Below are 22,162 nucleotides of genomic sequence, written 5' to 3' on the forward strand. Positions count from 1 at the left end.
TCTGTTGCTACCTGAAGGTCTCTGTTGCTACCTGAAGGTCTCTGTTGCTACCTGAAGGTCTGTGTTGCTACCTGAAGGTCTCTGTAGCTACCTGAAGGTCTCTGTTGCTACCTGAAGGTCTCTGTTGCTACCTGAAGGTCTCTGTTGCTACCTGAAGGTCTGCGAGGCTACCTGAAGGTCTCTTGCTACCTGAAGGTCTCTTGCTACCTGAAGGTCTCTGTTGCTACCTGAAGGTCTCTGTTGCTACCTGAAGGTCTCTGTTGCTACCTGAAGGTCTCTGTTGCTACCTGAAGGTCTCTGTTGCTACCTGAAGGTCTCTGTTGTTACCTGAAGGTCTCTGTAGCTACCTGAAGGTCTCTGTTGCTACCTGAAGGTCTCTGTTGCTACCTGAAGGTCTGCGAGGCTACCTGAAGGTCTCTTGCTACCTGAAGGTCTCTTGCTACCTGAAGGTCTCTGTTGCTACCTGAAGGTCTCTGTTGCTACCTGAAGGTCTCTGTTGCTACCTGAAGGTCTGCGTTGCTACCTAAAGGTCTCTGTTGCTACCTGAAGGTATCTGTTGCTACCTGAAGGTCTCTGTAGCTACCTGAAGGTCTCTGTTGCTACCTGAAGGTCTGCGTTGCTACCTGAAGGTCTCTGTTGCTACCTGAAGGTCTCTGTTGCTACCTGAAGATCTGCGTTGCTACCTGAAGGTCTGCGTTGCTACCTGAAGGTCTGCGTTGCTACCTGAAGGTCTCTGTTGCTACCTGAAGGTCTGCGTTGCTACCTGAAGGTCTCTGTTGCTACCTGAAGGTCTCTGTTTCTACCTGAAGGTCTCTGTTGCTACCTGAAGATCTGCGTTGCTACCTGAAGGTCTGCGTTGCTACCTGAAGGTCTCTGTTGCTACCTGAAGGTCTCTGTTGCTACCTGAAGGTCTGCGTTGCTACCTGAAGGTCTCTGTTTCTACCTGAAGGTCTCTGTTGCTACCTGAAGATCTGCGTTGCTACCTGAAGGTCTGCGCTGCTACCTGAAGGTCTCTGTTGCTACCTGAAGGTCTCTGTTGCTACCTGAAGGTCTCTGTTGCTACCTGAAGGTCTCTGTTGCTACCTGAAGGTCTCTGTTGCTACCTGAAGGTCTCTGTTGCTACCTGAAGGTCTGCGTTGCTACCTGAAGGTCTCTGTTGCTACCTGAAGGTCTGCGTTGCTACCTGAAGGTCTCTGTTGATACCTGAAGGTCTCTGTTGCTACCTGAAGGTCTCTGTTGCTACCTGAAGGTCTCTGTTGCTACCTGAAGGTCTGCGTTGCTACCTGAAGGTGTACCTGATGGATGAGACGAAACGTTCAGTCCTCAACATGGGTGAAGGAATCGATGAATGTACGTATGTACGTTTACTTGTTGAACTTCTTTCGCACCGTGCATAGCCAACTGTGCTCATCGGAGGTTGCGGGGAAGGAAAACAAACTAAACATAAAAAGCAGTTCTGAAGAAATGAGTTTGTCAATCTAGATTATTTTAAAGTGCATCGCCCCAGTGGCTTCCTAATATCGCGAGGAAGAGCGTTCCAGACGGCCGCAGAAGCGCATCTGAAAGTGCACGAAGTTCATGGTGATGAGTAGCCATAGTAGACGCTATAGAAGAGCGATGATGCTGGGACGACTGATCGCCAGTGGGTGAGCGAGCGGCTACAGTGAATCAGCGAGTGTTGGACCATCAACAAACCCTGACTGCTATACTCTGAATTCTACCCAGCGCAGTGAGGTGTGTACACTTCTGGGTGCTCCATCCCATATATGACAACAAGATATCAAGCTTCGGCCAAATTCGTGGTTTGTATGGCGTAGTGGAATGAAATGTTTGGGGTTAAAGAAGGCTTTGGCATGCAAACAAAACAAAAAAACCCCAAGCTACTCCGATGGGCCCTTGACCAAATTCGCATGGATGCACCTTCAAAAACGTTTGGTGGCATTTTGTCAGCCACGTGACTTCCTACACGTGTCACGAGTTGCTTTCCCAGCGTTGGAATTGCGTCTGCTCCCAGCGGCGAACGGAGGTGATGATTGCACGCAAATTGCCGCTAAGATTATTATCGCCGCTTTGTGCGCGTTAAAAAAAAGCCCCAATTAAAAGATGCACACAAAATCATCGTACAATGTTTGCGTTTTTCGCCTTGGACAGGGTTGCATCATTATCAATCATGTTGGGCAGTGCCGGATTAAGCTAGTGCGGGGCCTGTAGCATATGTTATAAAGGGGCCCTAAATAAACAAATATATGAAAATACAAATTGCTTAAATTTTGATTTAAAGCTTTTGTGACTGCAGTAATTCATATTCTTATTATGTTGTTGTTTCTCTTCAACGTGACTTTACCGAAAAAACTAAGAATACAAATTGCTTACTTGAATAGTAAAGTAATTGTATTTTTTCACTTGCTATACAGCCAGATAATACGACAAATCGCTCACTTTAAACACCCAGTCGTTCATAAAAGTTGAAGGCAGTATAGTACTATAGTAATAGAGCAAGTGTAGTATCACTGAACCGGAATCGATCGCTTGAAAAGCATTTAGCGCGGGGCCCTTGAAAGTGCGGGGCCCGAAGCATGTACAGCTCATTTTGCGACTAGGATAATCCGCCACTGATGTTGGGCAACCCAGCAGCATTTGTTTAACAACCCTAAACTCTCCTGATGAGAGCGCAAAAAAAATCTAAACCGGTCGAGTGTTTGCTTGCGACAACAAATGCTGCTGGAAGATATTGGACTGTAAGGCTAATAGGCTGACGGACTATAAATGCGTTATATGTACACGGTGACACACATACCTTCTCAATTTGAAACCTTCTGCATCTAATCAGTGAACGCTGTTGCTGATCGACTCCTGATTCGCCATTCAGAGCAGCGCAACCCTCCTTGCTAGAGAATGGCCCACACAAGCGGAAATCACAGAGCTACCTCTGAAATCCCATCAAGTTGATCTCTGGTCTACACACAGTAGAGGACAGCACTTTCCCACTCACCCTGCATATGAGAGTAACCCACATCTCCATGACAGTCAAGCCAAATATTTACAATCTCCAGAGATCAAATTTAGCCACGTAAAATGCAGAACCAAACATTTTATGTGCAGTCATTGGTCACCAGGTTGAAACCATCCATTAACTACACCTGGGGACTTGATTTAATCGCAGGCAACTGACCTGAATTGGAACCCAGGGCCTCAGCGGTGCCATCTCAGCGTTCTGAGTTAATGTGTAGTGGCCTTGGAGGCGGGTGTGTGTACATAAATGCTACGCAAGAAACTGCAAGTGCAAGCCAGCAGTATAATTCCATTAGAAAATTGCGCAAATATCTTCTGACAGGGTGAGTCTGTCCCCGGGATCTTTAAGATAAAATCAATCAAAATTGGCAGTGGTCCACACACACAAATGTATAATAAACTCAACATGTTGGTATTTAACACGACCTTGTAACAGATATATATACATATTACAACCCGATGTGTTGGCCTATAACCACATCACCCTGAACACGCCCGATCTCGACAAATACCTGAAGCTAAGCAGGTTCAAAGCCTGTACAGGACAGTGCTTGGATGGGTGACCACCAAGCATAGCCAAGTTGCCATGGGCTCCTGCGGGGTATACGTGCTGGCAGCAGAGAGCAACGCAGCAAAATAAACTGCTGTATTGTACTAACACGCTTCCACGTCTATGCTCCCTGGGCTTCACGAACCCGCATTGACCAGCGTGGTGAAGTGTGAGCAAAAACCCCGCGCACGGCGATGGCAAGGGCCCTCATCCAGCAGTGGATAACAAATGTCTGTGTGTGTACCGCAGCGCGTTCATCAGGGGGCCTTTAATAACATTCGTGGTTCGAATCGTCGGCAATGCTTTGCCGTAAGAAGGCAGTTTTGGTTACGGCACGAACGCACTTCCGATTAGCACGGTTGGCTACGTATGGTGCGAAAGAAGTTCAACATATAGGGGCTCCTCTACTTACGAACATTCGACTTACAAACTTTCAGAGATACGAACAAACCTGTCCATATCCAGTTGCCTGTTCGGATTGAGAGTCGTAAGTCCAACCACCGCGCAATAGATGGCGGTGGTGGCATCTACATCTGCTGAACATGAAGAACCAGTGGCATCTACATCTACATGAGATTATACAACTTTTAGTGTACATGCCCTACAACATGTTTGGAATCGACAGGAGTAAAGTTGGACTTACGAACAAATCGACTAACGAACAGACCTCTGGAAGCGTAACTCGTTCGTAAGTAGAGTGTCCATCCGCATACATACAGCTAAACGTGGTGAGGTTTGACTGTTCATCTTCGCAGGATGCTGCCACAGTGGTGGAATGATTCGCACACTGGACTCGCAATGCAGAGCTCGCGGGATCCATTCGATCTCCCGCCGCGCCGGTTGAAACAAATGGGGCAGGTTTCCTTATTCCCACTCCACACCCCCCCCCCTTATGTCCACTGTCCACCCAAGCGGCATGTGTAGGTTCAGCACTGTCAATCAATGGGCAGCTCGCGTGCCATGCGGTAAAGTGCGAGTACTCCCACCTCTTCTAAGACATCTCTGGTCAGAGCGTGAAGGAGTGGGCCAAAGAAAAAATAAACCCTCCAGAGGTGCTCCTTTAGAGCTCCGTATAGTGGAGGTCTTTCTGCCAACAGTGACGTGAGCGAGGGAACTGTAGGGCTGTACCTTGTGATTATCGGTTATTTCACTTGGATTGTATCTATACTTGTGAGCGTAGTTTTTATTTTATTTTTATGTACCAGCGCTTTGAGATATATTTCGATATGAAAGGCGTTTTATAAAATAGAGGTTATTATTATTATTACTACGACCACTACGATATACCGATCTGCGCGTTCCGTGCAAACGGCAGCTGGAAAAGGGTCGGTATCACTCAGCTCTGCGGAGGGCCGAGTCCAGACAGCGGCGGCGGTGGCCAGCAGACGAATTTACTCATTCGGTGCGGCACTTTTAGGATGCGACAGGCGCTAATGAAATTACGGTCACGTCTGCCCATCGATCATCTCTGCAATCTGTCTCTAGTAGGCCAGTTGCGTGGCGTGCGAACAGGAGGAGCCTCTTAGCGGCAGGCTCAGCTGTCGCGGCGAGCAAATGCGGCTCCAAAATGTTATTAATTTTTTCCAGCTGGGAGAGAAAAAGAAGTGATTTACAGGCCTCAGGGTGGTGGTGCCAAGTTCGTGAAACTGTTGAATCCTCCGCACCGCCACACAGAAAAAAACAGATTACTCGATGTTTATTGTGGAGCGTTGGCAGTGACGTGGCTGAGTGGTGGTAGGGCATTTGCCGCTTGTTGCATAAGACGGCGGTTAGAGCCCAAAGGCTTCCCCGGTAAATGCTGCGGGTGTGTGTCACCAAAGAAAAAAACCCCACCAAAAACCCTCGTTATTTAAAAGCCTAATGATTCAACAATGCTGCTGCCAGGCTTCTCACCCACGACGGAGAATGTAATCAAATCACCCCCCGAGACTCAGATCCCTTCGAAACGGCTCCAAGATCAAATTCAAGATCGCCCTCAGCATCTCCAATATCCTCAATGGAATCACCCCCCACGTATCTCTCCATTCTGGTCTCGCTGTACTCCCCTTAATTTGTGCTATCTGCTCCATAAACGATGGCTTTCTGTTGAAGCCTCCCGTAAACCTTCGCTGTCTTCATAATCTCCTTCCCATCAGCCATCTGTGCTGTTGCCTCCCTGTCCCTCTTCAATTCCAGGATCAAGATATTATTATTATTATTTTCCTCTGCCCATAACTGTTTCTTCTGTAAAAAAATATATTTAGAGTAGACACCTCTTTTTCAAACCTGCGATTCAAGTCCCACTGTTTCTTACAGCGTCTTGCAACGCAGGTGCATTGTAGACACTCGTGTGTTCATCATCATCAGCCATTTGTAATCCACTGCTGGATGAAGGCCTAGAAATTAAAATTTGTTATGTACGGTATCCATCACCATTGAGTACAGTGCACGCCACGAATATTGTTTGTGTATTCGTACTGCCAAACCGCAACACCAAACAGACCCGCGTCCGTATTGACCCGAGCCACAAGCAGCTCGATACATTAGTGATTGTAGTAATAATGCGGGGTGGGTTGTTAGATTTGCAAGGGCCTTTAACAAGTGATTTTAATTGAATTCTGTAAAGCAGCAGATGGGCATACACTCGCGCTGTGATGACAATTGTAAGCAAAGCGGTAAGGTAAAGGTGAACCCCCGATGAAATGGTAACGATCGTTATAATTCTCTTTTTTTTTTTAAATCGTTTAAAATAGCCTTTAACATATTTTACATTTGAATCTGCCAGGCAAGGTGGAGGAAGGTCAAAAAATGCGATGAAAATAATGATCACCTCTGCAGACTAAGAAAGACTGCTCAACACTTTAAGTGAATGCTCGTCACGGAAGAGTAAGCGTGAGAGCATGAGAAAATTCTAAATGTATGTTTTACACGATTTGATTTCCGGAATATGAATTAAACTGGCAAACCGATGCCCAAAACATTATGGGGTTTGGTATACGGCGATTATCGGTGTTTCGTTAACATATCTCAATGCGATTCGTGCATCTCGGCATGGGGGGGGGGGGGGGGCACAGTGATTTGGAGATATTTTGTTTTAAAATGTATCCGTTGAATGCGATTTTGCGCACTGCGCTGTAATCCTGGCGACCTCAGTAGGATTCTGGGCCACAGCTAAAACGTCATTTGGGATGTGGTATCTGAACAGCTCCTCCTGCCCAGCATAATCATCCAGCAGTGGACTGAGCAAGGGCTACAAATTATGACTGCTATTAAATACTCTACATGCTCTTTGGTTCTTTCGGTAAAGTCACGTAGAAAGAAAATAAATTAAATAGAATACGACGTTTCGATTGCAACACAAGCAGTCGTCATCAGTTAGAACGAAATTTGAGACAGAGACAAAAACACAGACACGGAGACACACATACAGACACACAAATACTCTACATGCTTATGTGGGATCTGAATGTGGCGGGGTGACAGGTCTTTTTTGCCTCACAGCAATAAGCACCTGGGTTCGATTCCTGACTCGGGTGCCCTATTCTCTCTCCCTCGCTCCCCCTGTTCCGCGTGGGATTTCTCTGGGTTCTCGAGGTTCCTACCATAGGTAAACAAACACACTGCTTGTCGTTGGTGCTGGCCAAACAGCCCAATGCAGGACCCTCGTGAAGAAGAGTCTTCCGACTCGGTGTGGCTTCCCCGGGTTAATATACATAAAAAGAGAAATCCCTAACACAGCCACGAACCCACCAATAATACACCTCAGATGAACTGGAGATCTCGGAATAATGGTTTATGTGTGGCTGCTCCCTGATTTTAGTCGCTACATTCAAGGGGAATTTGAACTGGACGCGAGTTACGTTCCTATCACGATATCAATTGCATTCACAATCCCATTGTGATCGTACTGTTGCAGCAAGTTCTCAAATCCCGGTGGAGCGATGACTCAGCCTATCATCCCTCCAGGGCAGATAGAATTGGGATTATTTTTGTAAAAATAAAAAAGTCAACAGCGCTTGCCCTATGCAATTAATTTCTCTCACCTTAAACATGTGTTAATGTTTGTTGCACGTTTTCTGTTGTTTTTTCCCCTCCTTTTGAAATCCACAGTGTATTCTGAATTCATTAATGACTATACTAAATAAATAAATATGCAAGTGACGGCGTTTCGATTTACTCATTAATTCGCGATACTCTACGCACTTGAGATGAAAGACAGCGTAGCAGCCGGAGGAGGCAAACTCAACCGTGAGAACGCCGATCAGGGAGACGGAGCGATGGGATCAACTCTTGTTGCAGGAGCTACGCAGTTAACTGGTCAACGTTGGGGCAACGTTGGCATGTGGTTGGAACAGTTGGACCAACGTTGGCACCAGAAGTTGGTCCGACATTCCGTGTTCAGCATGCTGGGTTAGATGGATTGTTGCATCGCAGCGCCGCCAGGGATGACTACAGCTTGCAGTAGGATACGTCGTGGCTGCTGCTGCTGATGATGATGATGAGTACTATTTAGTTATCAGATTATGTATAGCCCTCTTGCGAATCTAGTGCCAGACAAAGGCCTCCTCAAGCCGTGTCGGTCATAATTACATGATAAGAAAATTACGTTTATCGACCAATCATTGCACGTGCAGTATTAAGCATGCACTTAAATGATAAATGGAATCGCCTCTCAAGGTTCCGTGAGCATATGGATAGCGATTATCATATTAATGAGGAGGAGACGATAAAAAATATTGACTGGTGATGATAATTATCATAATGATGATAGAATCATCATGCTGATGATCATGATAACAATGGTCAAAAAAGTGACGAATGATGACGATGGTGAAAATAAAATGACGATGATTTCATGAAGAAACAGCAGTAGCAGCATCAGCATCAGCAGGAGGAATGGAGGTTACCGTGGCGACCCCAGTGATGATGCCGCTCGGAATTCCACTCGGAGCGTGCGGTGCGTTTGTTTGAAGCAGCTGCTTCGCGCACCGAATGCTAATTTAGCGTCTCTCGTGCGAACAGCAGGCACCCACTCGCTCGCCCCGCTCGCTCACCCCGCTCGCTCGCCCCGCTCGCTCGCCCCGCTCGCTCGCTCACCCCGCTCGCTCGCGTGTGCTTTGCTCTCTCCCAGGATCACCGATTTGCAGGCCGCATCAAATCTCCTGCTGCTACTGCTGCTCATTTGAACGATGGCCAATAATAATGTAAAAACTAATATTTTCCCAGGTAAGGCCAACTGAGCTATGGCAGCTCTTTTTAGGCTAATCATCGTGTGGAAATGTAGAGCAGCCAGATACCCTGAACGCACATTTCTAAATGTGGAGTGAAAAACGGGAGGACCCGGAGAAACTCCAAATATACAGCATTCCGTCAGGGTCGGGATCGAACCCACGACCTCCTGTATACCAGGCGAGGTAGTTAACATCTCCTAGCCACAGTGGCGCCCACGTTGTCACACGATGAGCGTGCCCGAGCTCGATGGGGTGACCCAACCGGTGCACAGCGGGTGATGTAGGTGTGAGGCTGTGGGCTACGAGGTGGCCCGGAGATGGCAGCAACATAAATGGACTCGCATAGATCTATTTTTTTAGGAGACATGTCTATGGATTGAATCTATCTGCGTGGAGTTTTGGGTGCTATCCCATGGTACCTGTGGGGGTTTTCCTCCAGGTACGGCGAATTCTTCCCGCATTGCTAAATGATAATACATGGACTTGGCCAAACAACCGATGCAGGACCTTCCTGAAAGAGGCTCGGGACTCCATGGAGGCTTTCCAGAGTAAATAATTTGAATTCATATAATTGTTCAATTTGTGTTATCTTAAATGCAATTGTAATAACACTATAATGATGATGATGATAATAATATGAGTCATTAACTAATTTGACCGTTTATAATTTACTTTTGTATTTTTTCGTAAGCTACCGTAAATCCCAGTTGCGCGTGCTGTTGGCGTCATATAATGGGAGGAAGAACCGACTCTGAGCCGCATCATCGCGTGATAGAGAACGGTTCGTAGAAGGAGATACCAAAGATCTACTTCTGAAACATCTTCAAGTGACCTCTTATCCACAACAGAGGGCCCGGCACCTCCCCCACCCCGTTCGTTACATGTCAATCAAAGCAGTATATTTAATTCTCGTCACTGAAATAATCAGATTTGAGTGCTTAAAACCCAACATTTGATATAGTTTTTGTGCAGTTATTGGTGACTGGACTGAGACACCATCTACTGACCGCACCTGAAAATCCAGTTGAATTGATTGTGCTTTTTAAAAATACTGAGATCGATCTTTGACGGAAGTGTAATATAAGATAAGTAAATACGTAAACACATTTTCAATGTAGAAAATGACACTGGCCGGTGGTGTTATCCGCGTTGACTTTGTAATAACTATGGATCTAAAAGAACGAAGGAAGTGATGACTCTTGGATATCAAGAAGGACATTGACCTCTTGACCTTCAGTCACCATTCAGCAAATGTCAATGTCATATTCCCCCATAAATGAAGATGCTCTAGAACAGTGCTGCTGCTGATGATGATGCTGCTGCTGACGATGGTGATGATACTAGTTCTCTAACGTGTTTTTTTGGGATAGTACCGCGTATTGTTCAGAATGACGTCTGATATATTTTTTATCCACGTGTCAAATGTAGGTCATAAAGAAGAAGCGCCAAGAGTGTGCAACGAAACGCCGGACGCGGTGCCGCAACAACAGGCGGTACAGCCCGAAAAACCCAGCGGAGAGCCATGCAGAGCCACCGCGAAAAAGTACGGAATAGCGATGACGAAGATGATTCTATTATTATTATTATGATACCATGATACACATTATTATTACTCTACGTGAATTGCATCGTCTATGCGGTGGTTATTTTCCATTCGAGTTGTCAAAAAGCAATTTGGTCTGCTTGCGATAATTACTCAATGACGACGATGATGATGATGACGCTTGAATGTGCCCTGGAGTGCCTATGGCTAACAGCTGGGAAATGTGATAAACACAAACACTAGCAACAACCACCACCACAGCGCTTGTGCCAGGCTATTTGCACGTTAGGGCCGCACGTGAAGTGTCGAACGCCCGCTGGCAGGAGGTCACGGGACAGACCCAGGTGTCATGGCTTGCCTGACTAACACCACGCGGGGTGACGTCATAAGTGTGCATTATCGACACTTCATCATCATCATCATCTTGCCATACTTAGTGCTGCAGCTATTATAAAGATGCAAGCCACCCACACGCACATCCCACGTACACTGCGCTGTCAGCGAGCACCTATTAAGGCCATAATGGCTCGTGAAGGGCTGGCAGGGCCAGGACCACGCACGGCCACCATTATCTCCCCAGCGCTGATCTTTACTTACGCACTGCACAAGATACTCAATTTAAGGCTGAGTCTACCTAGGGGGGGGGGGGCCCAGGGCTGCTTTAAATATTTGTCACCGATCTTGGCCGTAGGCGTGGAACAAACCCGGGATGCCAGGTTTGTCGGTGACGTCACCACGGCACCCGTGCCAAGCTAGGTGCGCTTTAAGGCCACGTGAATTATCGAAGGCTCCCTGGCCAGAGGTCACGGAACAGACCCAAGTGCCATGGGTCGCCTGAACGAGATGACTGGCAGATGCGCCACCTGTGCCCCATAACGTGGCCCCATAACAAGACAAAGATCCCCCGTATAGTCTTATCAGACTGTTGGGGAAAGTGCTGTTAGCGAGCACCTGTGAGAGCCGGGCACGGCACACGGTCGTGTGGGTGGCCAGCGCCCTGCCGTCTTTGGGGCGGTCCATAAATGACGTCACGCGATTTTGGACGGTTTTTGACCCCCCCTCCCCTCGTCACACGGCGTCACAAAAAGTCAGACCCCCCCCCCTCAAATATGACGTCACAAAGCTCTGCCCTCCCCCCCCCAAAACCATATTTCCATTTTGAAAATAAAACGTGCTTCAAATCGCTTTAAACTATTGTCATTGCAGTGCGTATTTAACGTGGCGCTGCACTCTGATGTTGTAGGAGTGTTGTTATAACAATTAGTGTTGTTATAACAATTCTATATTTATTTAAAATTGCGCATTTTGATGTGACGTCACATTTCTCAAACCCGCCCCCCCCTCGTCACACATCGTCACAAATGTCTGCCCCCCCCCCCAGGTGCGTGACGTCATTATGGACGGCCCCTTTGTCCCTCCTGTGCTGATGCTTACACACCGCACCAGGCATTGATGTGAAGTTGAGTTGACCTTTGGGGGAGGCCAAGAACAGGTTCAAATATACGTCGCTGGTGTTGACTGAACATGCGCACACATGCACACACACATGCACACACACATGCACACACACATGCACACACACACACCTGCGCCACACACACCTGCGCCACACAATACACGCGGCGCAGGTGGAGGCTCGGGATGAGGGCGGAGCAACAAATCATCGAGAAAAGTCACAGGGACGGAGAGAGGCATTGAGCCTGAGAGAGCTGATGTAATTTCACAGCCCATCAGCCACGCTAGGGCAGCCAGTTCAAATTATTGCAGGAGACACAGGCGGCAGCTGCAACCACCTCTATGTAAGGGACAGCAAAGAGGGGCTCCAGCCACAGGGCGTGAGCGAAGTCCGAAGCTGAGGGTCGAGGTCTCTCTGCGACGCAAGCTCGGGAGTCGTCTGTGTGTGGTGGTTATTTGCTCTAATGGTTAGGGCCAGGGTTAGAAAGAGGATTAAGGACAGGGTTAGGGACATGGTTAGAGCCAGGGAAAGGGACAGGATTAGAGTCAGGGTTAAAGACAGGGTAAGGGACAGAGTTAGGGACAAGAGTTAAGGACAGGGTTAGGGCCAGGGCTAGGGACAGGGTTAGGGACAGGGCTAGGGACAGGGTTTAGGGACAGTGTTAGGGGGAGAGAGTTTTGACAGGGTTAGGGCCAGTGTTAAGGACAGAGTTAGAGAGATAGTTAGGAACAGGGTTGATAACAGGCTTAAAGACAGAGCTAGGGCCAGGATTAATGAAGTGACGCAGGATATTGGACGAGGGTTAGGAGGTCGGAGTAGGAGGTCGGCTGTCCAATGGGTGTCCAAAGCAATGGACACCCAATGGACACGAGCTTACGTGGCTCAGCGGTAGAGAAAGTGGATCGCAAACGGAAGGTTGCGAGTTCAAATCCTGGTCGCAGTGATATAAGGCGAGTTTCACGTCGAGGGGAAGTCAACAGTGACTGTGCAATCATAGAGCCCTGCTCACCATAGGAATGAGTAAATCTCACCATTGGCTCCGGTCTCTAAACAGGACATAAAGCGCCAATGCCTCGATGCTCATTTGAGCAGGACATCGCTTCGGCTGTTTTTTTTATTAGCACGTTATACAATTACTAAACATTTTTTTTTTACTTTATCAGGAAAAGCCCACTGAGCTCTACAGCTCTTTTTCTGAAGCGACCTGGCCACAAATGATAGCTCAACGAAGTGGCTTATCAGCGTGTGGAAATTTATAGCAGCGAAATATTCTAGGCGCACGTTCCTAAGTGCGGAGGGAAACCCCGGACGACCCGGAGAAAAATCCACGCGAAGACGGGGAGAGAGAAACGCAAACTCCAAACTTACAGCAGGCGTCAGGATCGAGAGAGAACCCACGACCTCTTTCGTACCAGGCGAGGGGCAGATAACAACTCGCCACTGTGGCGCCCGTTGTCAATCCACTGCTGGATGAATGCCTCCTCCTGCCGGGTTAGTCATGAAGTCTGTTTAACCATACTTCACCACTCTGGTTCATGCGGAGGGCGGCGGGAGGTGTTATATTCTCTTGTTTACCCCCCAAGTCTGTGTGCAGCCCACCCCATCCACAACTCACCACTGTGCGTCACTGAGCCCGCGGGAGATGACGGCTCCCTGAGGCTCAGTGGAGTCCCCGGAGAGCCGGGAGAATGGAGCATGAGGCCAATTGCAGCAGCGGCAACAATGCTTGCACAGACGATGCGATGCGTGTCACAGTGAGTGTCTCTCTACCTTGGGTGCCGCGTTCGTGATTCCTGTTCTGTTACACCCCCCCCCCCCCCATCTCTCTCTCTCTCCACGTCTACCAGTTAGTGAAGAAGCTCCCAGCAGCACGTGGAGCGAAACGTCGGACACCATTACTCCGATTAGCACGGTTGGCTACGTACGGCGCGAAAAAAAACCACGTCAACATACATACAGTGCGTTCCTTTAGTCAACTGCAAGTGACGCACAGCAACCGTCGCTCTCCCGACTGGTAGCCTGAATGCCCGCTTGCAGGCCGCGTGCTGAGGCACCTTTGTTGGCACGGGGGGACAGCTGCCACTGGGCATGCCCTTTTCAAATGTGTTGATGATGAGATGTGATATAGAGCGCTCTTGGGATACACCGGTGTGTGGGAGGGGTGCTCTGTCCAAAAGCGAATCGTTATCGTCAACGTGCCGAACAACAACAACAACAACAAACAACAACAACACGGTACAACCCAAAACAAACAGAAACTCCCCACAAATAACCACGAGGTTTCAGATTTTTGTAACGCCGACCGCACAATGTCCGCCCACTCTCGAAAAGAGAGGGGAGAGAGGACCGCAGAGGCGCGAGGAGGAACCCACAGGCGAGCCGGGAGGGCAAACAAATGACCCAAGCTCTGCGGTCCGCTACACATTAAGATGTTTTCAGCCGAATTAATGAATTAATGAGTGTTACAAGTCGGATGGAACCAGAGCGCCCGGAGGACGTAAGGTGGCAACACTCTGATATAATAATAATAGGGTTTTTCCCCTTTTTTCTGGCAACAAAACTGAAACCTTTTTACAAGGATTCATGTCTGCATTAACCACAATACCTGCGATCAAAATGCAAACAAAAAAAACATACATGATAATATATGCATTGTCCATGAAACTGATTGGTCCACACCAAGGGACGGCTTTCTTTTGAGCCTCGACCCAATTGGTGCTCGACCAGATGACAATAAATAGTTTTCCTATTTAACACTCTGATAAATAGGAAAACAGGTGGAGGTCCACGTGTTTTTTTCCGTACCACTTTCTCCCGGCATGCCAGCGTACGGGCTCCTCTTCAACGCCGACGGTCATGGAGTTTCCCAACATTTCTGTGATCCACCAATCCTCGCTGGCTCCACAGTGCTGCTGGCTTACAGGCCACCGTGCGTAGCCACCACCACCGCTCGGCGAGAGCCGAACATCAACAACAACAGCGGCAACAACAACAACAACAACCACCACCACTCACCCAGTCCTCGAAGTGCCGACATCCATTGTGGAGGAGCTCTTCGAACTGGATGGTGCAGTTAGCCACGAAGTGGTCATAGCCGATGGGCGTCTCGTGGAAGACGGCCAATTCGATCCTGCGTCCGTTGCACACTTCCGTCACGAACTCCTCGTTCCAGCTCGGGCTCAGAGTTCGCGCCCTGGTCTGGGTTTGTCCCACGCGGCGGTCGTCCACGTTCACGGCCACGTACGGGTCCAGGAGCTGACTCTGAGAGCGCGTGGCCCCCCCACCCTGCAGACGCAGCGACCACGGAGTGCGTCGCAGCTCGGCCGCCTGACACACGCGCAGCCTGAGCGAGCCGTGGAACACCACCACCATAATAATACTGCCGGCGGCGGCGGTCACACCAACGATGATAGCCTCGGCCCGCTTCCTCCTCCCCCGCTACTCCGCGTGCTCCTTCCCGTCGGGATCAACACCGCCGCGCAGCGCCTGCACACACGCGCGCGCGCGAAGTCAGGAGCGTGCACAGTGCGTGCGTGTGTGGGTGAGTGGATGTGTGTGGGTGAATGTGTGTGGGTGAGTGAATGTGTGTGGGTGAGTAAATGTGTGTGGGTGATGTGTGGGTGAGTGAATGCGTGTGGGTGAGTGAATGCGCGTGGGTGAGTGAATGCGTGTGGGTGAGTGAAATGTGTGTGGGTGAGTGAATGTGTGTGGGTGAATAAATGTGTCTGGGTGAGTGAATGTGTGTGGGTGAGTGAATGTGTGTGGATGAGTGAAATGTATGTGGGTGAGTGAATGTGTGTGGGTGAGTGAAATGTGTGTGGGTGAGTGAAATGTGTGTGGGTGAGTGAAATGTGTGTGGGTGAGTGAATGTGTGTGGGTGAATGAATGTGTGTGGGTGAGTGAATGTGTGTGGGTGAGTGAAATGTGTGTGGGTGAGTAAATGTGTGTGGGTGAGTGAATGTGTGTGGATGAGTTAATGTGTGTGGATGAGTGAATTGTGTTTGGGTGAGTGAATGTGTGTGGGTGAGTGAATGCGTGTGGGTGAGTAAATATGTGTGGGTGAGTTAATGTGTGTGGATGAGTGAATTGTGTGTGGGTGAGTGAAATGTGTATGGGTGAGTGAATGTGTGTGGGTGAGTGAAATGTGTGTGGGTGAGTGAATGTGTGTGGGTGAGTGAATGTGTGTGGGTGAGTGAATGTGTGTGGATGAGTGAAATGTGTGTGGGTGAATGTGTATGGGTGAGTGAATGTGTGTGGGTGAGTGAATGTGTGTGGGTGAGTGAATGTGTGTGGGTGAGTGAATGTGTGTGGGTGAGTGAATGTGTGGGTGAGTGAAATGTGTGTGTGGGTGAGTGAATGTGTGTGGGTGAGTGAATGTGTGTGGGTGAGTGAATGTGTGTGGGTGAGTGAAATGTGTGTGGGTGAGTTAATGCGTGTGGGTGAGTGAAATGTGTGTGGGTGAGTTAATGCGTGTGGGTGAGTGAATGTGTGTGGGTGAGTGAAATGTGTGTGGGTGAGTGAATGTGTGTGGGTGAGTAAATGTGTGTGGGTGAGTTAATGTGTGTGGATGAGTGAAATGTGTGTGGGTGAGTGAATGTGTGTGGGTGAGTGAATGCGTGTGGGTGAGTGAATGTGTGTGGGTGAGTGAAATGTATGTGGGTGAGTAAATGTGTATGGGTGAGTGAAATGTGTGTGGGTGAGTAAATGGGTGTGGGTGAGTGAATGTATGTGGGTGAATGTGTGTGGGTGAGTGAATGTGTGTGGGTGAGTGAATGTGTGTGGGTGAGTGAATGTGTGTGGATGAGTGAAATGTATGTGGATGAGTGAAATGTGTGTGGGTGAGTGAATGTGTGTGGGCGAGTGAATGTGTGTGGATGAGTGAAATGTGTGTGGGTGAGTGAATGTGTGTGGGTGAGTGAATGTGTGTGGATGAGTGAAATGTGTGTGGGTGAATGTGTGTGGGTGAGTGAATGTGTGTGGGTGAGTGAATGTGTGTGGGTGAGTGAATGTGTGTGGGTGAGTGAAATGTGTGTGGGTGAGTGAATGCGTGTGGGTGAGTGAATGTGTGTGGGTGAGTGAAATGTGTGTGGGTGAGTGAATGTGTGTGGGTGAGTGAAATGTGTGTTGGTGAGTGAAATGTGTGTGGGTAGCGGTAATACAGCCAGTTAGCGCGCTACGCTACAAGCCCGGCTACCAGAGTTCGATTCCCGCTCACGGTCAACACTAGCGACGGTTATTTGAGCCCGTCCTGGACCTCCCCTAGGTCGACTCAGCCACAGATGACTACCTGGCGTGTGTAGTAAACATCGCCACTGGGGAGACAAAGGCGGCCGGGCGTGCTGTTGGCCACCCACTCCCTCGTATGCTGTGCAGGCTTTCATAGGTGCTCGCTAACAGAAATTGCCCCAATAGTCTGCTCAGGCTATATGGGCGATCTTTCATCTGTGGTGTGTGTCTCTGCGTGTTCACGCTCTCGCTCCACGTGTTGTTTCCGTCGGGTTCTATACTGCCGCGCCGCCTATCTATCATGTAGGGGTTAAACACACAACACGTGCGTTTGTGTATCCCTATGCCTACGCGTCTACGTATCCTGTACAATTAAATACTCCCTGTGTAGTGTGCGTGTCCGTCTGTCTACGCGTCTCAGTGCGTGTGTATACTTACCACCCGCGTATCACGGATACGATTTAGTGACCACTTTCACATACTCTCGCAGAGGCCGAATAATGCAAAGCGAACACATCGTGACGACGAAAGCACACCACACACACACACACGTGAAATGCAATGCGTGAATGCCCGCAGGATGTAATGCAACCCTGTGTGGCGCGTGATCCATAAATTGCTGCGACTGGTTCGTCCTGCTTAAGTGTCCGTATGCATGTGCGTTGAACTTCTTTCGCACCGTACGTAGCCAACCGCACTAATCGTAGTCGCTGGGGAGGGACAAGCTAAAGACACGAAAAGCAGTTCTAAATAAATTAGTTTGTCAATCTAAATTTAAAGGTGCATAGCTTCAGTGGCTTGCTAATATCGGAAGGAAGGGCGTTCCAGACGGCCCCAGAAGCGCACCGCACAGCGTGACCGCCTTCATTCAATGGCAAGCCAAGAGCCGCTGCTGCAGTGACCGATGGTGGTCTACGCTCCTTGGCGAGAAGACGAAGACGAAGGTGGAAGTGTCAGCAGAAGGTGGAATTCTGTTTTAAACGTGGCTCACGGAGCGCGCGCACACACACGAATTCCACTCCTCCTCTGCGCGCTCGCACCTCTCGCTCGCACCTCTCGCTCCCACCCCTCGCACGCACGCCGCGTACAGCGCCAACAACTGTCGCTGCCGCCACGCCACGGATATTGACTGGAGAATTTGCACCGCATAGGAGGAAAACACGCCCCGTTCATGGCATCCCCGGGATATCGATGCCGCACATGATGCCTCCATCTCTCGACAACCACGACCACCAACACGGACAGCAGCAGCGCCATCCACTGCTTCATTCATTCATTCACCCACACATACAGACAGACATGCTCACATTCACCACCACCACTCATTCCTTTATTCGCCCATTCACTCACGACCACCAACAGCATCCACTCCTCCATTAATTAATTCACCCATACATACATACACATACAATAACATCTACCACCAGAAACTCCTTCATTCACCACCAGCATCAACACCACCACCACCCAGTAATTAATTCACCCATACATACATACACTCACGTCCACCACCCATCATTACCACCATCCACCATACACTCACTAACAACCACCACCACCCACCATTACCATAACCAACTCTTACATACACCCATTCACTCACCAGCAGTCGGACAACCCACTCATTCAATTCATTCGCCCATACACTCACTAACAACCACCACCGCCCATTCTTTATTTCGCCCATTCCGTCTTTCACCCTGACCACCAGCCACCGATTCATGAACCAATCATCATCACCACCAACCACATTAATTAATCCACTCCCGACGACCAACCACCACCCACTACAACCACCATAATTTACTGCCCACCACCACACACAAATAAATTCACTATGACACACCACTACCACCACCACCATAATCATCACTAACCACCATAATCATCACTAACCACCATCCTCATCCATTTTATCCATGATTACTACCCACCACCATCATCATCACCCGCTCACTTTCCGCTACCAGCCACCTCCTATTCATCTAGCTACTACCAATTCACTCAACGCGACATCCATCCACCCACACAATCCACTCACCGCCAACCAACGCAATTCACTCACCTCCCCCCGATATTCGCATCATCCGTCCACGCGGACCTGACCTTTGCTTGGACCTTCTCGGTGAATAATCACGCATCAAGCCATCGGCTCCAACTCGACACCGTGTGAACATCAACACCCAGAGCCATTTGTGGTAGAGAAAATAGAAAGCACGCGCAAAGATACTCTCCCCCCTTCCCCCTTGTAGCTTTTTAACAGACGGCTGTGGCGAGTGCCGTTAGCGAGCACCTATTAAGGCCGATACGGCGCATGAAGGTGAGTGGTCAGCTCCACGCCTCCTTTGTCTCATCAGTGCTGATGTTCGCACACACTGCACCATAATACTAATTTTAAGGCCGAGTTGACCTAGGGGACAGGCCAAGCACCGATTCAGATATTCCGTCACTTAATGTTGGCCGTGAGCGGGATTCAAATTCAGGTTGCCAGGTTCGTAGCGTGATGCGCTAACCACTACACTACCGCACCTAATAAAGCAAAACACACAAAGATTCCCCCGATATTCCTAACAGACTTTTGGGGCCAAGTGCTTCGAGCCAGCGCCTATGAAGGCCGACACGGCACACGAGGAGGCTGTGTGGCTGACACCACGCCCGGCCGCCTTTGTCTCCCGAGTGGAGATCTTTATGCACCGCTTAAATTAAGACTGAGTCGACCTAGGGGAGGCCCAGGACCGCTGAAGATAATCGCCACTGGTGTTGGCCGCGAGCGGAAATCGAACTCGGGTGGCCGGGTTCGGAGCGCAGCGTAGCGCGAAAACTGCACTGCAGGAAGACACATATACAGTACTGTATACTGTACACATACACATGTATGCACATGCACACGTATACACAATACACACGTATACACATGCACACGTATACACATACACACGTATACACACGTATACACATACACACGTATACACAATACACACGTATACACATACACACGTATACACAATACACATGTATACACATACACACGTATACACAATACACACGTATACACAATACACACGTTTACACAATACACACGTATACACAATACACGCGTATACACATGCACACGTATACACATACACACGTATACACACGTATACACATACACACGTATACACAATACACACGTATACACATACACACGTATACACAATACACATGTATACACATACACACGTATACACAATACACACGTATACACATGCACACATATACACATACACACGTATACACATACACACGTATACACAATACACACGTATACACATGCACACGTATACACATACACACGTATACACATACACACGTATACACAATACACACGTATACACAATACACACGTATACACATGCACACGTATACACATACACACGTATACACAATACACACGTATACACAATACACACGTATACACATACACACGTATACATGCAGTCTGCATTTCAATTCCGCAAGCGAAAGGGACGCAGAGATGTTGAGGGAAGCGATCGGTGTCTTTGGTTTCAACAGAGAACATCGCTCATTAAAAAAAAATCGACCCAGGTTACACACACACACGACGCGCGCGTATATATGCACACAAAACAAGACAACTATCCCCCGTAAAGCCTTAACAGACTGTAGGGGCAAGTGCTGTTAGCGAGCACCTATGAAGGCCGGCACGGTACACGAGGGGATGGGTGGCCAACACCACGCGTGGCCGCCTTTGTCTCCCCAGTGGCGATGTTTACACATCGCACCAGGTACTCATTTGAGGCTGAGTCGACCAAGGGGTGGCCCAGGACCGGTTCAGATAATCGTCACCGGTGTTGACCGTAGAAAAGGGAATCGAGCCCAGGTCGCCAGATTAATAGCGCAATGCGCTAACCGCTACACTACTGCTCCCCACTATATATGCCAAAGCCAAAGATCCCCCATATAGCCTTATATATGCACACACACACGCACCTACACATACATACAAAGATCCTCATGTAGCATACGCAGACTGCTGGGGCAAGTGCTGTTAGCGAGCACCTATCAAGGCCGGCACGGCGCACGAACGGGGTGGTCGGGGACGAGGTTTGGTCAGCACCACGGACAGCTGCCTTTATCTCTCCACTGTTGATATGCTGACGCTCCGCGCCGGGTGCCGAAAGATAAGGCTGAGTTGACGTATGGGAAGGCACAGGATGAGTTCTAAAATCTGATATCACCCTCCAATGATGATAGCGCGTGGCAGGGAATCGAACTCCGGACGGCTGGGCTTTTAGCGCAGTGCGCTAACCACTGCACCACTGTTCCGCACAATACAAAGACAAAGATCCCCCATATAGCCTCAACAGACTGTTGGCGCACGTGCTGTTAGCGAGCACCTATGAAGGCTTGAACAGCGAACGAGGGCGTGGGTGGCCAGCACCACGCCCGACCGCTTTTGTCTCCCAAGTGGCAATGATTTTTACACACCGCACCAGATAGTAATTTGAGGCTGAGTCGAACTAGAGGAGGCCAAGGACCGATTAAAATAATCGTCACTGGTGTTGACCGTGAGCGGGAATCGAACTCTGGTCGTCGGGTTTGTAGCGCAGCGCGATAACCGCTACACTTGCAACTCCCCGCACAATACACGCACGGATACACGGACACGCGTACCTCACATTCACAAAGCGCACATTTACCAGTGTCCACCCTTTCTCACAGCCACCCACGTACCTCGCAGCAGCATCCCAAGCGCTCTGCTCATCCACCACTGCTCTGCTCTGCCAGAGAGAGGGAGAGAGAGGATTCGATAGAGAGCCAGAGAGAGGGGGGAGAGAATGCGATCGGGAGAGGGCGAGATTCCGAGAGAGAGAGAGGGAGAACGAGAGAGCTAGGGAGTGAGAGAGTAGTTCGGAGCGAGATATAGCTAGAAAGGGAGACTCGGTGAGAGGGAGAGAGAGTGAGAGAGAGAGCGCGCGAGAGTCAGTTATACAGAGTGAGAGAGGAGATGAAGAGAGGGGAGGTTCGGGATGAGCATTGGGAATGGATTCTGCGATGCTCTCTGTAGGGAACAGGGCCGTGTCCTGATCAATTCGTCGATTAATATTTAATATCGGTTCTTAAGGCCTGCGCTGCACGCATTGCATCGTGTGTAAGTATCG

At 49.1% G+C, this 22,162-nt stretch overlaps 1 protein-coding gene across 3 annotated transcripts in view; it reads right to left on the reverse strand.

The window, feature by feature from the left end:
• The window catches only part of LOC116947747 (protein kinase C epsilon type-like), a 79,024-nt gene extending 57,066 nt beyond the window's left edge, over positions 1–21,958 (reverse strand). The window contains exons 1-2 of one of the 3 annotated variants that reach the window (XM_032963846.2): positions 21,735–21,958; positions 14,787–15,257 (exon numbers count right to left, since the gene is read on the reverse strand). In XM_032963846.2, coding sequence (XP_032819737.1) covers positions 14,787–15,143 — 357 coding nt within the window. In that variant the 5' untranslated portion in view covers positions 15,144–15,257; positions 21,735–21,958. Of the gene's footprint in view, positions 1–14,786; positions 15,258–17,435; positions 18,026–21,700 lie in introns of those variants that run through there. The other 2 variants (XM_032963848.2, XM_032963849.2) reach the window with 2 other exon arrangements.
• Between the last annotated feature and the right edge of the window lie 204 nt (positions 21,959–22,162).

This window comes from Petromyzon marinus, chromosome 31 (assembly GCF_048934315.1).
Source record: "Petromyzon marinus isolate PM22_M1 ecotype Great Lakes invasive population chromosome 31, UKy_Petmar_22M1.pri1.0, whole genome shotgun sequence".
Taxonomy (NCBI): Eukaryota; Metazoa; Chordata; class Hyperoartia; order Petromyzontiformes; family Petromyzontidae; genus Petromyzon; species Petromyzon marinus.